The sequence below is a fragment of the Cheilinus undulatus genome, linkage group 8 (assembly GCF_018320785.1).
Source record: "Cheilinus undulatus linkage group 8, ASM1832078v1, whole genome shotgun sequence".
In the NCBI taxonomy this organism is placed as follows: Eukaryota; Metazoa; Chordata; class Actinopteri; order Labriformes; family Labridae; genus Cheilinus; species Cheilinus undulatus.
Window position 1 is genome coordinate 32758977 of NC_054872.1, and position 13287 is coordinate 32772263.

The 13287-nt window shown below is 40.6% G+C and overlaps 1 protein-coding gene across 1 annotated transcript; it reads left to right on the forward strand.

Moving 5' to 3' along the window:
* The first annotated feature begins 8022 nt into the window (after nucleotides 1-8022).
* On the forward strand, nucleotides 8023-12265 carry wnt4b (wingless-type MMTV integration site family, member 4b). The gene is made up of 9 exons (XM_041793914.1): nucleotides 8023-8480; nucleotides 8632-8861; nucleotides 9254-9407; nucleotides 9540-9624; nucleotides 9711-9842; nucleotides 10881-11023; nucleotides 11110-11250; nucleotides 11845-12007; nucleotides 12096-12265. The coding sequence occupies exons 2-9, from the start codon at nucleotides 8773-8775 to the stop codon at nucleotides 12263-12265; spliced, it is 1077 nt and encodes a 358-aa protein (XP_041649848.1). The 5' UTR covers nucleotides 8023-8480; nucleotides 8632-8772.
* Nucleotides 12266-13287: the final 1022 nt, after the last annotated feature.

Consider the following 13287-nt stretch of genomic DNA (forward strand, 5'->3'; position numbering starts at 1 on the left):
GTACGCACGTACACTACCACCACTAGACATGCATGCACCAGGCTCATAGCATGCACACTCCTTCCCCTTTCCACTAGTAGTCTCAGCCCCCTTAGCAACCCCGTTGTCATAGTGACACCCCCTCCCTCTCTCCTCGACAGACCATAATACTCCATCAGTAGCAGCATACATCCCGTAATATATAACTCCTAAAAAGACAAAAAGAAAAAAAGCACATGTTCTCCATGGGAGCTCAGGTCCACTGGTGACAGACCATAATACTCTCATCGTCCACCTGGGAGTGAGCATGAGTATGGCAAGAAGTCAAAAGCCTTCCATTTTATTCTCTGTGAACCTCCTCGTACAGGTGAACTTCCAGCACGGAGTGCAGGTATGCACATGGTTTTGCAAAACTGGATGTGCATGACATGATGATGCCAAAAATGCTGATCAGCATCACAGAAGTAGGCTGAGGCCTCCAGTCAGTGCAGAAACAACAACACTCACCTCAGTCTTTTTCTTCCCCTAAAGAAGTAATGTAGGGTTTGGTCTGGTCCTTTAACAGCAACAAAGGTCAACAGGTGTGCAAAGACTGAGCAGTCTGATTGCACCGAGTGTTGGTCTCATGTAGAATTCAGCTGCACACCAATTCATATAAACACATGATGTTGCCTTGAAATCCTGTTTGTCATGCATAAATAAAACGACGAGCAGCTGCCAATTCATGAAACATATAAAAACTATGACTACCAGAGTCTGATATTTGAAGGATTTCCACTCAATGATTTCAATTCAAAGTCACCAACTCAACTACATGGGGCAATTATGCAACAAAAGAAACATTTAATACAACATGCATTACAGGCCTGCTCCAGCTGCAAATCCTCCTGCTGAGTTTTGCTGCAGCACTCTCTATGCTGCCCTCTGTCCAAATTCTTTAAAAAATAATATAAATAGTAGGTAAACAGTCCCTTCAACCCTTATTTCGAAGTAAAAATATCTTAATGTGCACAAAGTGAATAAGATGACTAAAAGAAACTTTTATTTTATTCTTTACCATCATCACATTTGAAGTAAAATAGTGATGCTATTCCTCCTGTAGTAGGCTGGGGTTTGTGAGTTGTTTCTACAGCCAGACTGCAACACATCAGTATCACATACAATGGAAATCACGGTATACAATCCATGTATGGACACACTCAGTTACAGAATCTATGGTGTTTGATTCAGGCCAGAGCTAAATTACACAACATTTTGCCTTGAAATGCAGCTTGTAGAGCAGTATATAAGACTGTATTTTCTGAAGTTATGAGACAAATCAAGTTATTAAATTCGGTTGCATAAAAGAGGAGCTTTAAAAGGTACTACGATGTCAAAGTAAAACAAAAAACTAATGGCAAAATTAATGCATAATGTGCATGTAAATAAATGTATGCATCATAAGTGATCTGGCAGCTTGATACTAGTCCATAAAAAGACTGATGCTTCTGTTAGGAGTATAGCAAATAAGACTTGAGTGCCTCACAAAGAGACCCATCATCATAATAACAGTTATCTGACTATGATGAAACAGGTTTTTTTCTAAAGTAGTGTAATTTGAAAGATAGCCACCAAACAATGCTTTGGGTTGTTGTTTATTGAAGTTCATTTAGACATTATAAATGAAAAGAACCTGAAGGTTCAGCAAGTCCTATTTGAAATGTTTAAACTCAAACAGAAGGATGGAAGAGCACCAAGAGGTGTCACGGTGTAACTGTGTTGCATGTGATACTCTGATATGAGTGTCAGTCATTCACACAGTTATTAATACAATCTGTTGAGTCTGGTTGGTTGCTTATAGGTATAATATACTGACATCACTAACAGCAATACTTTTAATTGCTTAATTGTCAGATGGGAATGGAGTCCTAACTGACACCCCCTGACTTATTTTTTCTCTGCCTCCTGAAGATTACAACATTTTTATTGACCATAAAAATTGAAAATTTCATACATAAGCTGAACTGCAGTCGGTCATCTCTGTTTCGAAGTAACAAAGACTTAATTTGTACGGGAGATCAAGTGTTCTGTACATTTGATGAAGTCAATATGGCAAGAGCATAGGGAAGGAACTGCCATAATTTGAGCCCAAAGGCCTTCAATCACTTCTTATACTTGTGTGGCTGCTCTGCAATTTTCTCATCCTGCAGTACATGCAGATCGCATAGCAACAAAGGCCTATGTCTGGCTGTTGTCTGTTCCTATCGCTTGAATGCCCCTCACACATGCATGTATGCTCGTGCACACGCACTCACGTGCAGCCCCGTCACCAACACCTCCTCCTACTGCCTCTATCCCATACGCATAGCTATCTTTCCACCTCACACAAACTGCACCCCCCACCCACCCCCCAACACCAACATTGCCATCGTTCCATAATATTCACGGGTCGTCCATTCCCTCTGCCCCCTCCCCCATGTACACGCAGCTCACCACCCACTCTGCCACCCCCACTTCCCTGCCTGACAACACTGCTGCTCGCCATCCCATAATATTCATGCACACACTCCACACACATTCATACACAGCAGTGCATTCAGTTCTTTGTTGGCAGAGATGCCTGAGCAATGTGAGCGTGCACATGCTCAGCGGTCATGTTTCTGCATGCAATGATTTTACTCAATCCACACCCAGGTTACGGAGGCAGGTAGCACTCATGACTCATGTTTACTAGTAGTGCAAAGAAGAGAGCAAAAGGTGATGGGTCACACCTTTGTCTCTTGATGACCTTGGCTGGGAAGAAGTCCAGATTCTCCCACAGACATCATCCCTGAATGAGGCCTATTTATCTATGAGCCCCATGGAACTAAGTGAGCTCACTTAAGATTGCCTTACCTCACAGCAGAGTTTCTTAAAGTCTGCTGATGTCTCCCACTATAACAGAGGGACTGCAAGTCATCTCAACATATATGTCATGCTGAAGCTTTAACAAGCATCTCTTTGGGCTCTGCAGCCCAGCTACAGTTAATCAGTACCGGACAGTTTCAGCATGATAAAATGTTCACAAAATGGGGGAAAGATAAAGATTAAAAAAGGAGGGAAAGTTATTTACGAGAGAGGGGTGAAGGGATGTGCACAACAGAGGCGCCGGACATGACAGTGGCCAGCTCATCACCATGGCGTTGCTGTGGGAGACAGAAGAAGACGTCACTTGGAGAAACAGGGGACACAAAGGAGGAATACGACATAAGGAGGACAAAAAAGAGGGAAAGGGGCCTTCAAGAAACCTGTCTTTGCAGACATAGACAGAGAAACATTGTGTGGGTGTGCAAGATAAAGAAAGAGAGAGATGGTGTGTGGATGATATAACTATTTACCCAGTAACGGGGTGTCAGAGGGTTCAGGTAAATTGGCCACCGTATGCCAGACAGGGAGTGCGACAAAGGAGTCTTGGTCCAAGTCCTGACTCATCCAAGACTGAGTCCTTAAGATTAGTAAAATCACTTTCATCAGGTGTGACAAGCTCTAGGGGAAATTAAAGGTTCAATCGGTTACAAAATAAATACCAATAACATAATATATATATATATAAACATTTAACTAAAAACAAAACCCAGATTTAGTCAAATTTAAGCTGGGGCAAGTTTCTTATTGTGTAAGAAATTATTATGCAATATATAGGCAGTGCTTAACAAATTTATTAGACCACCCAAAGTAAGGTTTATGCCACAGCTGCCCTAAATTAACAGCATTGGTAATTACCAAAATCATTTTTTATGTTTCTGCAATGGTTAATACACCAATATGAAGAAGCTTTTTAACCCAAATGATATTTTTAATGCTAAAATACAATTATTATTGTTATCCATGAATTTTCAAATTTACTGATTTAATAAAAAAAACTGAAAAAATAGTAAAGCACATTATTATTTCTTGATTAGTATGTCAAATTATTGTTATTTACTTGCATTCCTGAACAGGAAAAATGAGTTTTAGTGGTTGAATGTTATGCTCGATTCATTTCTGACTTCTCAGAGAAGCCCAGTGAGCCACCTCAAATTTGGGTGAATTCAGTTTGAAATTCCTCATTCCTGTTCAAAATGGTAAAACGTGGAGAGCTCACTGAAAATGAAAGAGTCCGCATTAAAGCACTTCATGTTGCTGGATGGTCTCTGAGACAAATATGACAGGTGGTCTAATAAATTTGTTAAGCACTGTATATATATTTTATTTTTTAACTAAAACAGGTAAAATGTTGTTAACAAACTCCCTTTTAGCTTGCTAATTTTTATGGCTAGCATTTTCAAATCTAGTTATAAACTTAAAATTTCTTCTTCCATAGCAATATGTAATTAAATATATATTAACTGTGGCCAGAAAAGAGTCTAGTATTGGTAAAAAATAAAAAAATCCAACAAATTTCTCTCAGGTGTTTACGCAACTGCTCTCTAGCTAGCTAAAAATGTTTTTTCAAGTTAGCAAAATCGATGCTAGCTAAAAAAGCCACAGCTAAACTACCTGCTTTAAAGCTTCCACTGGCTTCCTGTTCCGTGTAAAAACAAAATTGCATTCACTAATATAAATAACTGTATTGCTGCCACACTAAGAAAACTGATAAGACAGTATGCAAATTTAATCACAGTAGCAAAAAGCAAAAACAAATAAGCTAGCTCCCTGCAAATAGGCTAAGCCTTGTTTAGTAAAGAAGCTGAGCAGCCAACTTATTATGTTGACCACTTGCCATGACTTAGCAGGATTATGCTTAATTTGAATCACATGATATATTTGAACTTCCGAAGGACCTGCATGTACATATGAGGACATAACATTCTAACTTTCCTACAACCATTTTTCCCCTCCAGTAAGTTCTGTTATTAGATCAAGATAATTGTCTGTGATGTCAGTTGAAGTTTGAGTAATTGGGTTGAAATGGGAGAATTTGCTGTGGAATTTTCACAGAATTTTTAGGGAGTTTGTTTGGATATTTAAGAGTATTTGCATTAAACTTTTCAAATATTTCTATGGAAATCTTGGGGATATGTTTGTATATTTTGGAGAGTTTCACTGAAAGTTCTGGGGGAAAGTTGCTTTAAAATCTTTTGGCATTTTCACAGGATATTTCTGTTGAAATTTGGGAAAATGAATTGTAAACTTCTGGAAATTTGCTTGGGAATTTTAGGAGGGGCTAACTCTTGAAGGAAATTTCAGGGAACTTGTTATGATATTTTGTGGAAATTTTCCTTAATCTTTTTATGGAATTTTGAGAGACATATTTGTAGATTACTGGGAATTTGATAAGAAAATTTGGCAGGATTTGCTTTAAATTCTTTTTTTTTTTTTTTTTTTGGAATTTACATTGAATTTTGGGGAAAATTATATTGGAATATTTACACATAATTTTCACTGAAACATTTGTAGAATTTCTGAAAAATTGGAGATCCTTTTCATGGAATATTTTAAAACAGTGCTTAAAAAAGTGTGTGATTTGATCATGTTTTAACTGATAATTAAAAACTTGATCACATGTTAATATTTCAAAACTCAGAAATAACAAATACACACAGAGGTTATAACTTATACCACCTTTTTATCATTTATTTTTTCTTTATAGTGTCATGATTTAACTGGTGTTGGGTTAACTAGTGACACTGGGAAGCATTCAGTGTCTTTCAAGACATTAATGCTACGTTGAAAGAGTTTGCTGGAACACAAATTATGTTTATTGGGATGAATATTAGAAAGCAAAATTTTTGTTAAGAGCCGCTGCCATTTACAAACAAAGTTGATGGCAGTGGCCCATTAATGGTACTGTGACCCCACAAAAATTTTCTCAGTGATGTTAATGTATCTGAAAGCAAAGCATTTGCATGAAAACTCCCTGTTTATGAAAAAAGAAAAATACAAATAAGAGGAAAATATTTGAGTCTCATGAAATGATTGTACCAGGATTTTTTCGGTGCACCTCAGAACGTTTTCAGGTCTCAAATTGGGCCACAGCATACTGAAATTTGGGAAAGGATGCTTTGAAAATACACTATACTGCCAAAAGTATTCACTCACCCATCCAAATGATTGAAATCAGGTGTTCCAATCACTTCCATGGCCACAGGTGTATAAAATCAAGCACCTAGGCATGCAGACTGTTTCTACAAACATTTGTGAAAGAATGGGTCGCTCTCAGGAGCTCAGTGAATTCCAGCGTGGTACTGTGATAGGATGTCACCTGTGCAACAAGTCCAGTGGTGAAATTTCCTGGCTCCTAAATATTCCACAGTCAACTGTCAGTGGTATTATAACAAAGTGGAAGCGACTGAGAATGACAGCAACTCAGCCATGAAATGGTAGGCCATGTAAAATGACAGAGCGGGGTCAGTGGATGCTGAGGCGCATAGAGCGCAGAGGTCTCCAACTTTCTGCGGAGTCAGTCGCTACAGACCTCCAAACTTCATGTGGCCTTCAGATTAGCTCAAGAGCAGTGCGTAGAGCTTCATGGAATGGGTTTCCATGGCCGAGCAGCTGCATCCAAGTCATACATCACCAAGTGCAATGCAAAGCGTCAGATGCAGTGGTGTAAAGCATGCCGCCACTGGACTCTAGAGCAGTGGAGATGCCTTCTCTGGAGTGACGAATCGCACTTCTCCATCAGCAATCTGATGGACTGGGTTTGGCGGTTGTAAGGAGAACTGTACTTATCTGACTGCATCGTGCCAAGTGTAAAGTTTGGTGGGGTTGTTTTTCAGGAGCTGGGCTTGGCCACTTAGTTCCAGTGAAAGGAACTCTAAATGCTTCAGCATACCAAGAGATTTTGGACAATTCCATGCTCCCGACTTTGTGGGAACAGTTTGGGGATGGTCCCTTCCTGTTCCAACATGACTGTGCACCAGTGCACAAAGCAAGGTCCATAAAGACAGGGATGAGAGAGTTTGATGTGGATGAACTTGACTGGCCTGCACAGAGTCCTGACCTCAACTCCGATAGAACACCTTTGGGATGAATTAGAGTGGAGACTGAGAGCCAGGCCTTCTCGTCCAACATTAGTGTGTGACCTCACAAATATGCTTCTGGAAGAATGCTCAAAAATTCCCAGAAACACACCCCTAAACCTTGTGGAAAGCTTTCCCAGAAGAGTTGAAGCTGGTATAGCTGCAAAGGGTGAACCAACATCATATTAAACCCTATGGATTAAGAATGGGATGTCACTCAAGTTCATATGCCAGTCAAGGCAGGTGAGCGAATACTTTTGGCAACATACTGTATGTACATGGATTTTCAAAGAAACACAAGAAACACACAGGCTACTGAGAGAAGTTGTGTTAAGTTTCTGTGTTGTCCCCAAATACAGGTGATATATTTTGTGCTCCCTGTTGATGCATCTTAAAAAGCATTAAGGCTCTATGTATACATTTCTCCTCCATCAAATGTACAAAGAGAAAGTCATTGAATTTTTTTCCTCATGTGTCACAAACCTGCTTTCTTTACTGCCTTCTCCTAACCCAAGTGTAACACCCATCCGCTCTCTCCTTATGCCCTCCTTTCCCTCCTAACTGGTGATTTATTTGCCTCAGTTCCAATATTTGTCGGCACTGTGTTTTCTTCCCCTTGTCTAAATGTCACCCCTTCTTCTAAGACAATATGGGGAGTGGGAGAGAGGGAGAACGAGAGGGCAAATGCAGGGGAGATAGAGGAAGGGTGGGGGTGGAGGGTGGGGGGCTCGTAAAATGAGCAGCAAAGTTTGGGAAAATTAAACATTAGGTAAGACACTTTTTCACATGCGTGCATGTATATTTACGTGGAAACAGAAATGCTGTGTCATAGTTTTTGATGGGATGACTTAATGGATCAATACTCTCCTTAGAGGAGACTCTCAGTTTGGGTTGTCATTGTGTTTCTTAGCTGCACACATTCATTTTAAAAAAGAAAAAGCTTGGATTAATAAAACAATCATAACTGTGGCAAGGGCAGCATCTTCAGTCCAGGTTCAGGTTTGAGGCCTCATGCCAAACAAACACAATAAAAAAGTATACTTACACTTTACAACTATCATGTCTCAAAGCCTCCTCCTCCCTTCCTTCAGCATCACGTCTCTCCACTCTCTCTCTCTCTCTCTCCCTCATTCTCTACCTCCTTTATAACCCATCACTCCCATCTCACCACTCTCACTCATTCTCGCTCTTTCAAACTGGAATGGTCATTTGTTTTCATGGGAACCAAACTGGGCACTTGCTGACACGATGCTATTCTGCTTTTTTGCAAATCCGAATTTTACAAGCACTTGTGGATTTTGAGTTTTGGTAGATATATGTTGAGATAAATTGGACACGTGGATTTATTTTCATCGGTTAAGGATGAGATTTTCTTGCAGTTTGTTAAAGAAATTCCTGTGAGCATGCTTTTGGTATCAGTGGAATCACAAGTGAAGAATTCAACGAACAGATTTGATGGTTGAATTTGGGATTTAATTCAATATTTTCAACTTCTTATCAAGACAGAAGGAAAACAGGCAATCCCAGGACTATGCTCTGGTAAGGATATGTACAGAGAAGTAACCTTAGAAATGTGTTTCTGTCTCCTATTTACAGCTTACAAATCTGCAGTGATTGACAGTAGGATCAATGGATTGTGGTAACTTTGCATCGTTGTTGTGCCTGACTTGTTAACTTGACCTCTTGACAGATATGTGGGGATCATCCCCAGACTCTGCTCATCAAACATAAACAAACAAACACACGGAGTACTTCAACTGTGGAGGTGGGCCGCGTGTTGTCCAAAGACCCAGCCTGACAAACGGAGACGGACAGACAGACGGACAGTCTGATGCCAACTGTCTCCACTGTCAATCTCACGGCACCACTCCTCCTCTTGTTGCTATGGGCAACCAACCCCACCATGGCAACCAACTGGCTGTAAGTCTAGCGTGCGAGGGGAGGAAGAGAAAGAGGGAGTTTGTTTGTCATGCTATAACTTTTAAATGATGGTGACATGTCTCTAAATCTCTTTCAGTCACTCCCCTCACTTTCTTTGTCTCACTCCTGGTGACCTTTTCTCTTTTCTTTCTCTGCCTTCAATGTGTCTTCTTCTCCCAGTCTTCCCCTTGTTTCCATCCTCTCTAAAACTCTGCCTGCTCATTACGGCTTCATCCTTTTTCCCCACTCTCTTTTCTCTTCTTCATGTGCTCTTCCTCTTTTTCTCCCTCCTTTTTTTCATTATGCATCCTCTCTTTCACCCACTTTCTCAGTAATTTCCCTTTCCAAAAGATGCCATGACTTACTATCCTCCTTCTAACCTTGTGTCCTAGCTCCCTGGCGAGGCTGCCTCGCTCCAGGCCCGTGTCTGGTGCTGCACCATGTGCACGCCTCAGGGGGCTGACCCCAGGGCAGGTGGGGGTGTGCAGGGCACGAGGGGAGGTCATGGAGTCTGTGCGAAAGGCAGCAGAGATGGTCATAGAAGAGGTACTGTATAGGGAAAAAGTTTTAGGTTTGTCATTAGAACCACTGCAACAGCTTTTATTATACTTTTGTTTTTAGTGTGTTTCACTTTGTAGTTGTACATGCTAACTACATTGCATGTCACCATCTAATCAGTGCCAGCACCAGTTCAGGAACCGCCGCTGGAACTGTTCCATCACCCCACGTGGGATCAATGTATTTGGCAGAGTCATGAACCAAGGTATCCTTTCACTGAAAATCCTAGACAAATCAGCATATATCCAGCAACTATTTAATGAAATTCATTGTTTCATGTTCTGGATTTAGGTACTCGTGAGGCAGCCTTTGTGCATGCTTTGTCCTCAGCAGCCGTGGCGGTGGCAGTGACCCGAGCCTGCACCCGTGGGGAGCTGGAGAGGTGTGGCTGTGACAGGAAGGTCAGGGGGGTCAGCCCCGAAGGTGAGCCCTGATTCTATTGCATAAAAATGCAAAAAAATTAAACCCCGCAGAGTATTGAAAGTTGAAACAAATGCAGCTTTGTTGTCTGAGCTGAGAATTTATATTATGAGGAATCCAAGTCCAAATCCTTAGCAGTGGTGAGATCTCACAGCAGGGTGTTTTTAGGAAGCATTTTGCAGTGTTTAATAGATTAGGGCAATGTAGAAGTGCAGAATTGCAGTTCCTCAAATGACTACTTGAGGGTGGCAACAAAAAGCAGGAAATCTTCTTTAGGCTCCATGATAAAATGCCCATTTTATATGGCACAAATAAACATGTTTACAAGCTATGTTAAAATCAGGTTTTGGGGTTCATAGTTAATTTGTTCATGCATAAAAACTGTATGTTTCTTTTTGTAATGCACCTGTTTTGATTATATTAAATAATCAGTATTTAGCCTGGTAGAATTTAGCAGAGCAAACTTGGTGAAAATGAAACATGTTAATCATAAGTTGGCATTTCTAAATTATAGTTTAATCATTTTTTGGGGACCAGAAAACAGCAAAAAATTTTCTTAATACCACTGATTGCTAAAATTACTACAAAAAGTGAGCAATAAAGTCTAACTCTGACTGTTGGATGTGGCTAATATTTCCAATTTTACACATTGCACCTTTAAGACTAAAAGTTTCTGTATTAGTTTGCATAATTGGAGGTGTGGCTAATTCATCTGGCATTTTGACCAGTGAGTGGAAATTAGGTAGAAGACAGCCAGTATAGCCAGTGTCCTTCCAAAATGGAAACCACCCTCATTCAGCTTCATAGCACCTCTTTAGAATCCAATGGGTGATCTCACTTAAAATACATCCATGGTGTATACAGTCCATGGTTTAATACCTGTTATGTGACATAACTGCTAAAATTATGGCCAAGTATATGTTACCTATGCATAAATCTTCTCCCTTGTAAAATCCAGTGTTGATCTACCACCCAAACAACTGTCATGTGAATCTGTTTTTGTAGTTTGATGACACATAGTCCTTTTTTTATCAACCACAGGTTTCCAGTGGTCAGGGTGCAGCGACAACCTGTCCTATGGTGTGGCTTTCTCCCAAACATTTGTGGATGAACCAGAGCGAGCAAAGGGGCTATCAGCTGGGCGACCACTCATGAACCTTCACAATAATGAGGCTGGTCGAAAGGTGTGGTCTAAGATTAAAAATACCTTAGTTAATTTGCCATCTGTAAGACTTTGTGACAGTCCTTGTCTCTCTCCTCTTGTCCTCAGGCCATCCTTCACAACATGCAGGTGGAGTGTAAGTGTCATGGCGTCTCTGGCTCCTGTGAGCTCCGGACCTGCTGGAAAGTGATGCCTCCATTCAGGCGTGTTGGCGCTGTGCTCAAGGAACGCTTTGATGGAGCCACAGAGGTATCAGACTACACTAAAACACTCCTTGAAATATCTCAGTCTGTTCAGCTTTCTTAATTTTTATGAGCAGAGGGGAAGTTTAAAAAAATATGAATGTATAATATTTTTATAGCCCAGTGTATGAATGAGCCATTTTGGTCCTTAAAGGCTTAAGTGTTGCATTTTTTATATTTAACGTTGCTCAAAAAATAATGCATAGAAGTCAATGTTGTCAAAAAATTATTGGGATATGGCAGGGTCTGATGACCGGGAAGAGGAAAAAAATCGGCTTTTCATGTGTTACATTGAAAATAACTAATTTTTTCCACCTTTTCCCACACTCTAAAACACAGGGGGGCACTGTGACAGAACCTGGCATTTAAAGGGTTAAATTCCTTCAAAGTTATGATTATTTAATTGTTATGAGTGTGAATGGGTGTGTGTGTGTGTTGGGGGGGGTGTTAACAGAAATTAGCAGAAAAAAGTTTCAAGAAATATGATTGTATAATATCTTTATAGCCTAATGTTTGAAATGAGCCATTTTGGTCCTTAGGGGCACTTAAGGGTCTAAAATGTTAAGGGCCCCCAAAGGTTAACGCATTATCTTCCTTTAAGGTTCGCCTGACTCGTATAGGATCCAGACCAGCCCTGCTCCCCCGTGACCCCCAGGTCAAACCCCCTGCTGCCAGAGACCTTTTGTACCTTGCGCCCTCTCCTGATTTCTGCCATATTGACCCTGACAATGGTATCCCTGGAACTGCTGGAAGGAGATGTAATGGTAAGAAAATAACCAGCACAACTAGTCCAGATAATCCATCAACCAAAACAGCTCCAAAAAAGATGTTTCTTTCCTCTAAAACAACCAGGAACCTCTCGGCTGGCACCAGACGGCTGTGAGCTGGTGTGCTGTGGGCCCGGGTACAGAGCAGGCCGAGCTGAAGTGGTGCAGCGGTGCTCCTGCAAGTTTTCCTGGTGCTGCTCGGTCCGCTGCCAGCAGTGCAAGAACACAGTCACCATCCACACCTGCAGAGTGTAAAAGGAGCCAAAAGACGATCCAAAACAACCTGAACACACTATTAGATGGACACTTGTGAACACAAGACAGAACAGTTCTTAACCTGCAGCTTTAGCTCATTCACCTTAGGTACTGCTCCAAACACAGCCGTTTCTAGAATAAAATCCCAGGGGGGAAGTGAGGCTAGAGTTTGATGATCACAAAACATCAGAAAAACATAAATGTATAACTAAGGAGGTCGAGAATCAACAGTTAATCTCAAATTGAACTGACAAAGCTTTTTAAGGCTGAACTTAACCACAACTAACAGGAAAACATTACAGCACTATTTCTGATTTACGCAAACTCTTCCTGTTGTGTCCTAGACTAGCTGGCCCCTGAACATTTACTGTATTTATATTTCCTTCTCTATTTTTGTTTATTTATTTGAGTTTTGCTTCACTTCAGCCTCCAGCAACCTTTAAAATAGCAAAAATAACTTTTACTTACATCGGTGTCTGTCTTGTGTTTTATCACTCATTTTCATGTGAAATGTGTCTGTATGTTGCTGCCTAAGCGGTGCTTTATTACTTTCCAAGACATCTAATAAATACAGTAGTTTGATCCAAAATATCACAATGTGTTTGAATACGTTTCTTATGGTCTAAAGCTGTTTTCATCAGGTGGTCTGGTTCAGTAAAGAGAACAATTATTTGTGTTTCCACTATGAAAAGTAGGAAAACTAACCAAAATAACTGATCCATAATATTGTACTTTTGTGGCACCCTTCTGATAGGATAAGTTTACCAAACCAGTCCTAAGAGGTGGGGCTGGACAGAGTGCAGTCTGCTGATTGGTTGACAGAACCGTCACTTCCTGTGCAACAGTGGTTCTAGTGGATAAACACAAAACAAACCATGTTAGCATATCCCATGGAGTTTGAGAATGTAATTTGCCAATTCTTTGGCTTGTTTGAGGTTCCTTCTAGCACAAATGATCCATTTCTTTTTGTCTGTTTCTTTTTGGTTGTATATTTCCTGGTGGCCTGCAGCCTTCTCTTAAAC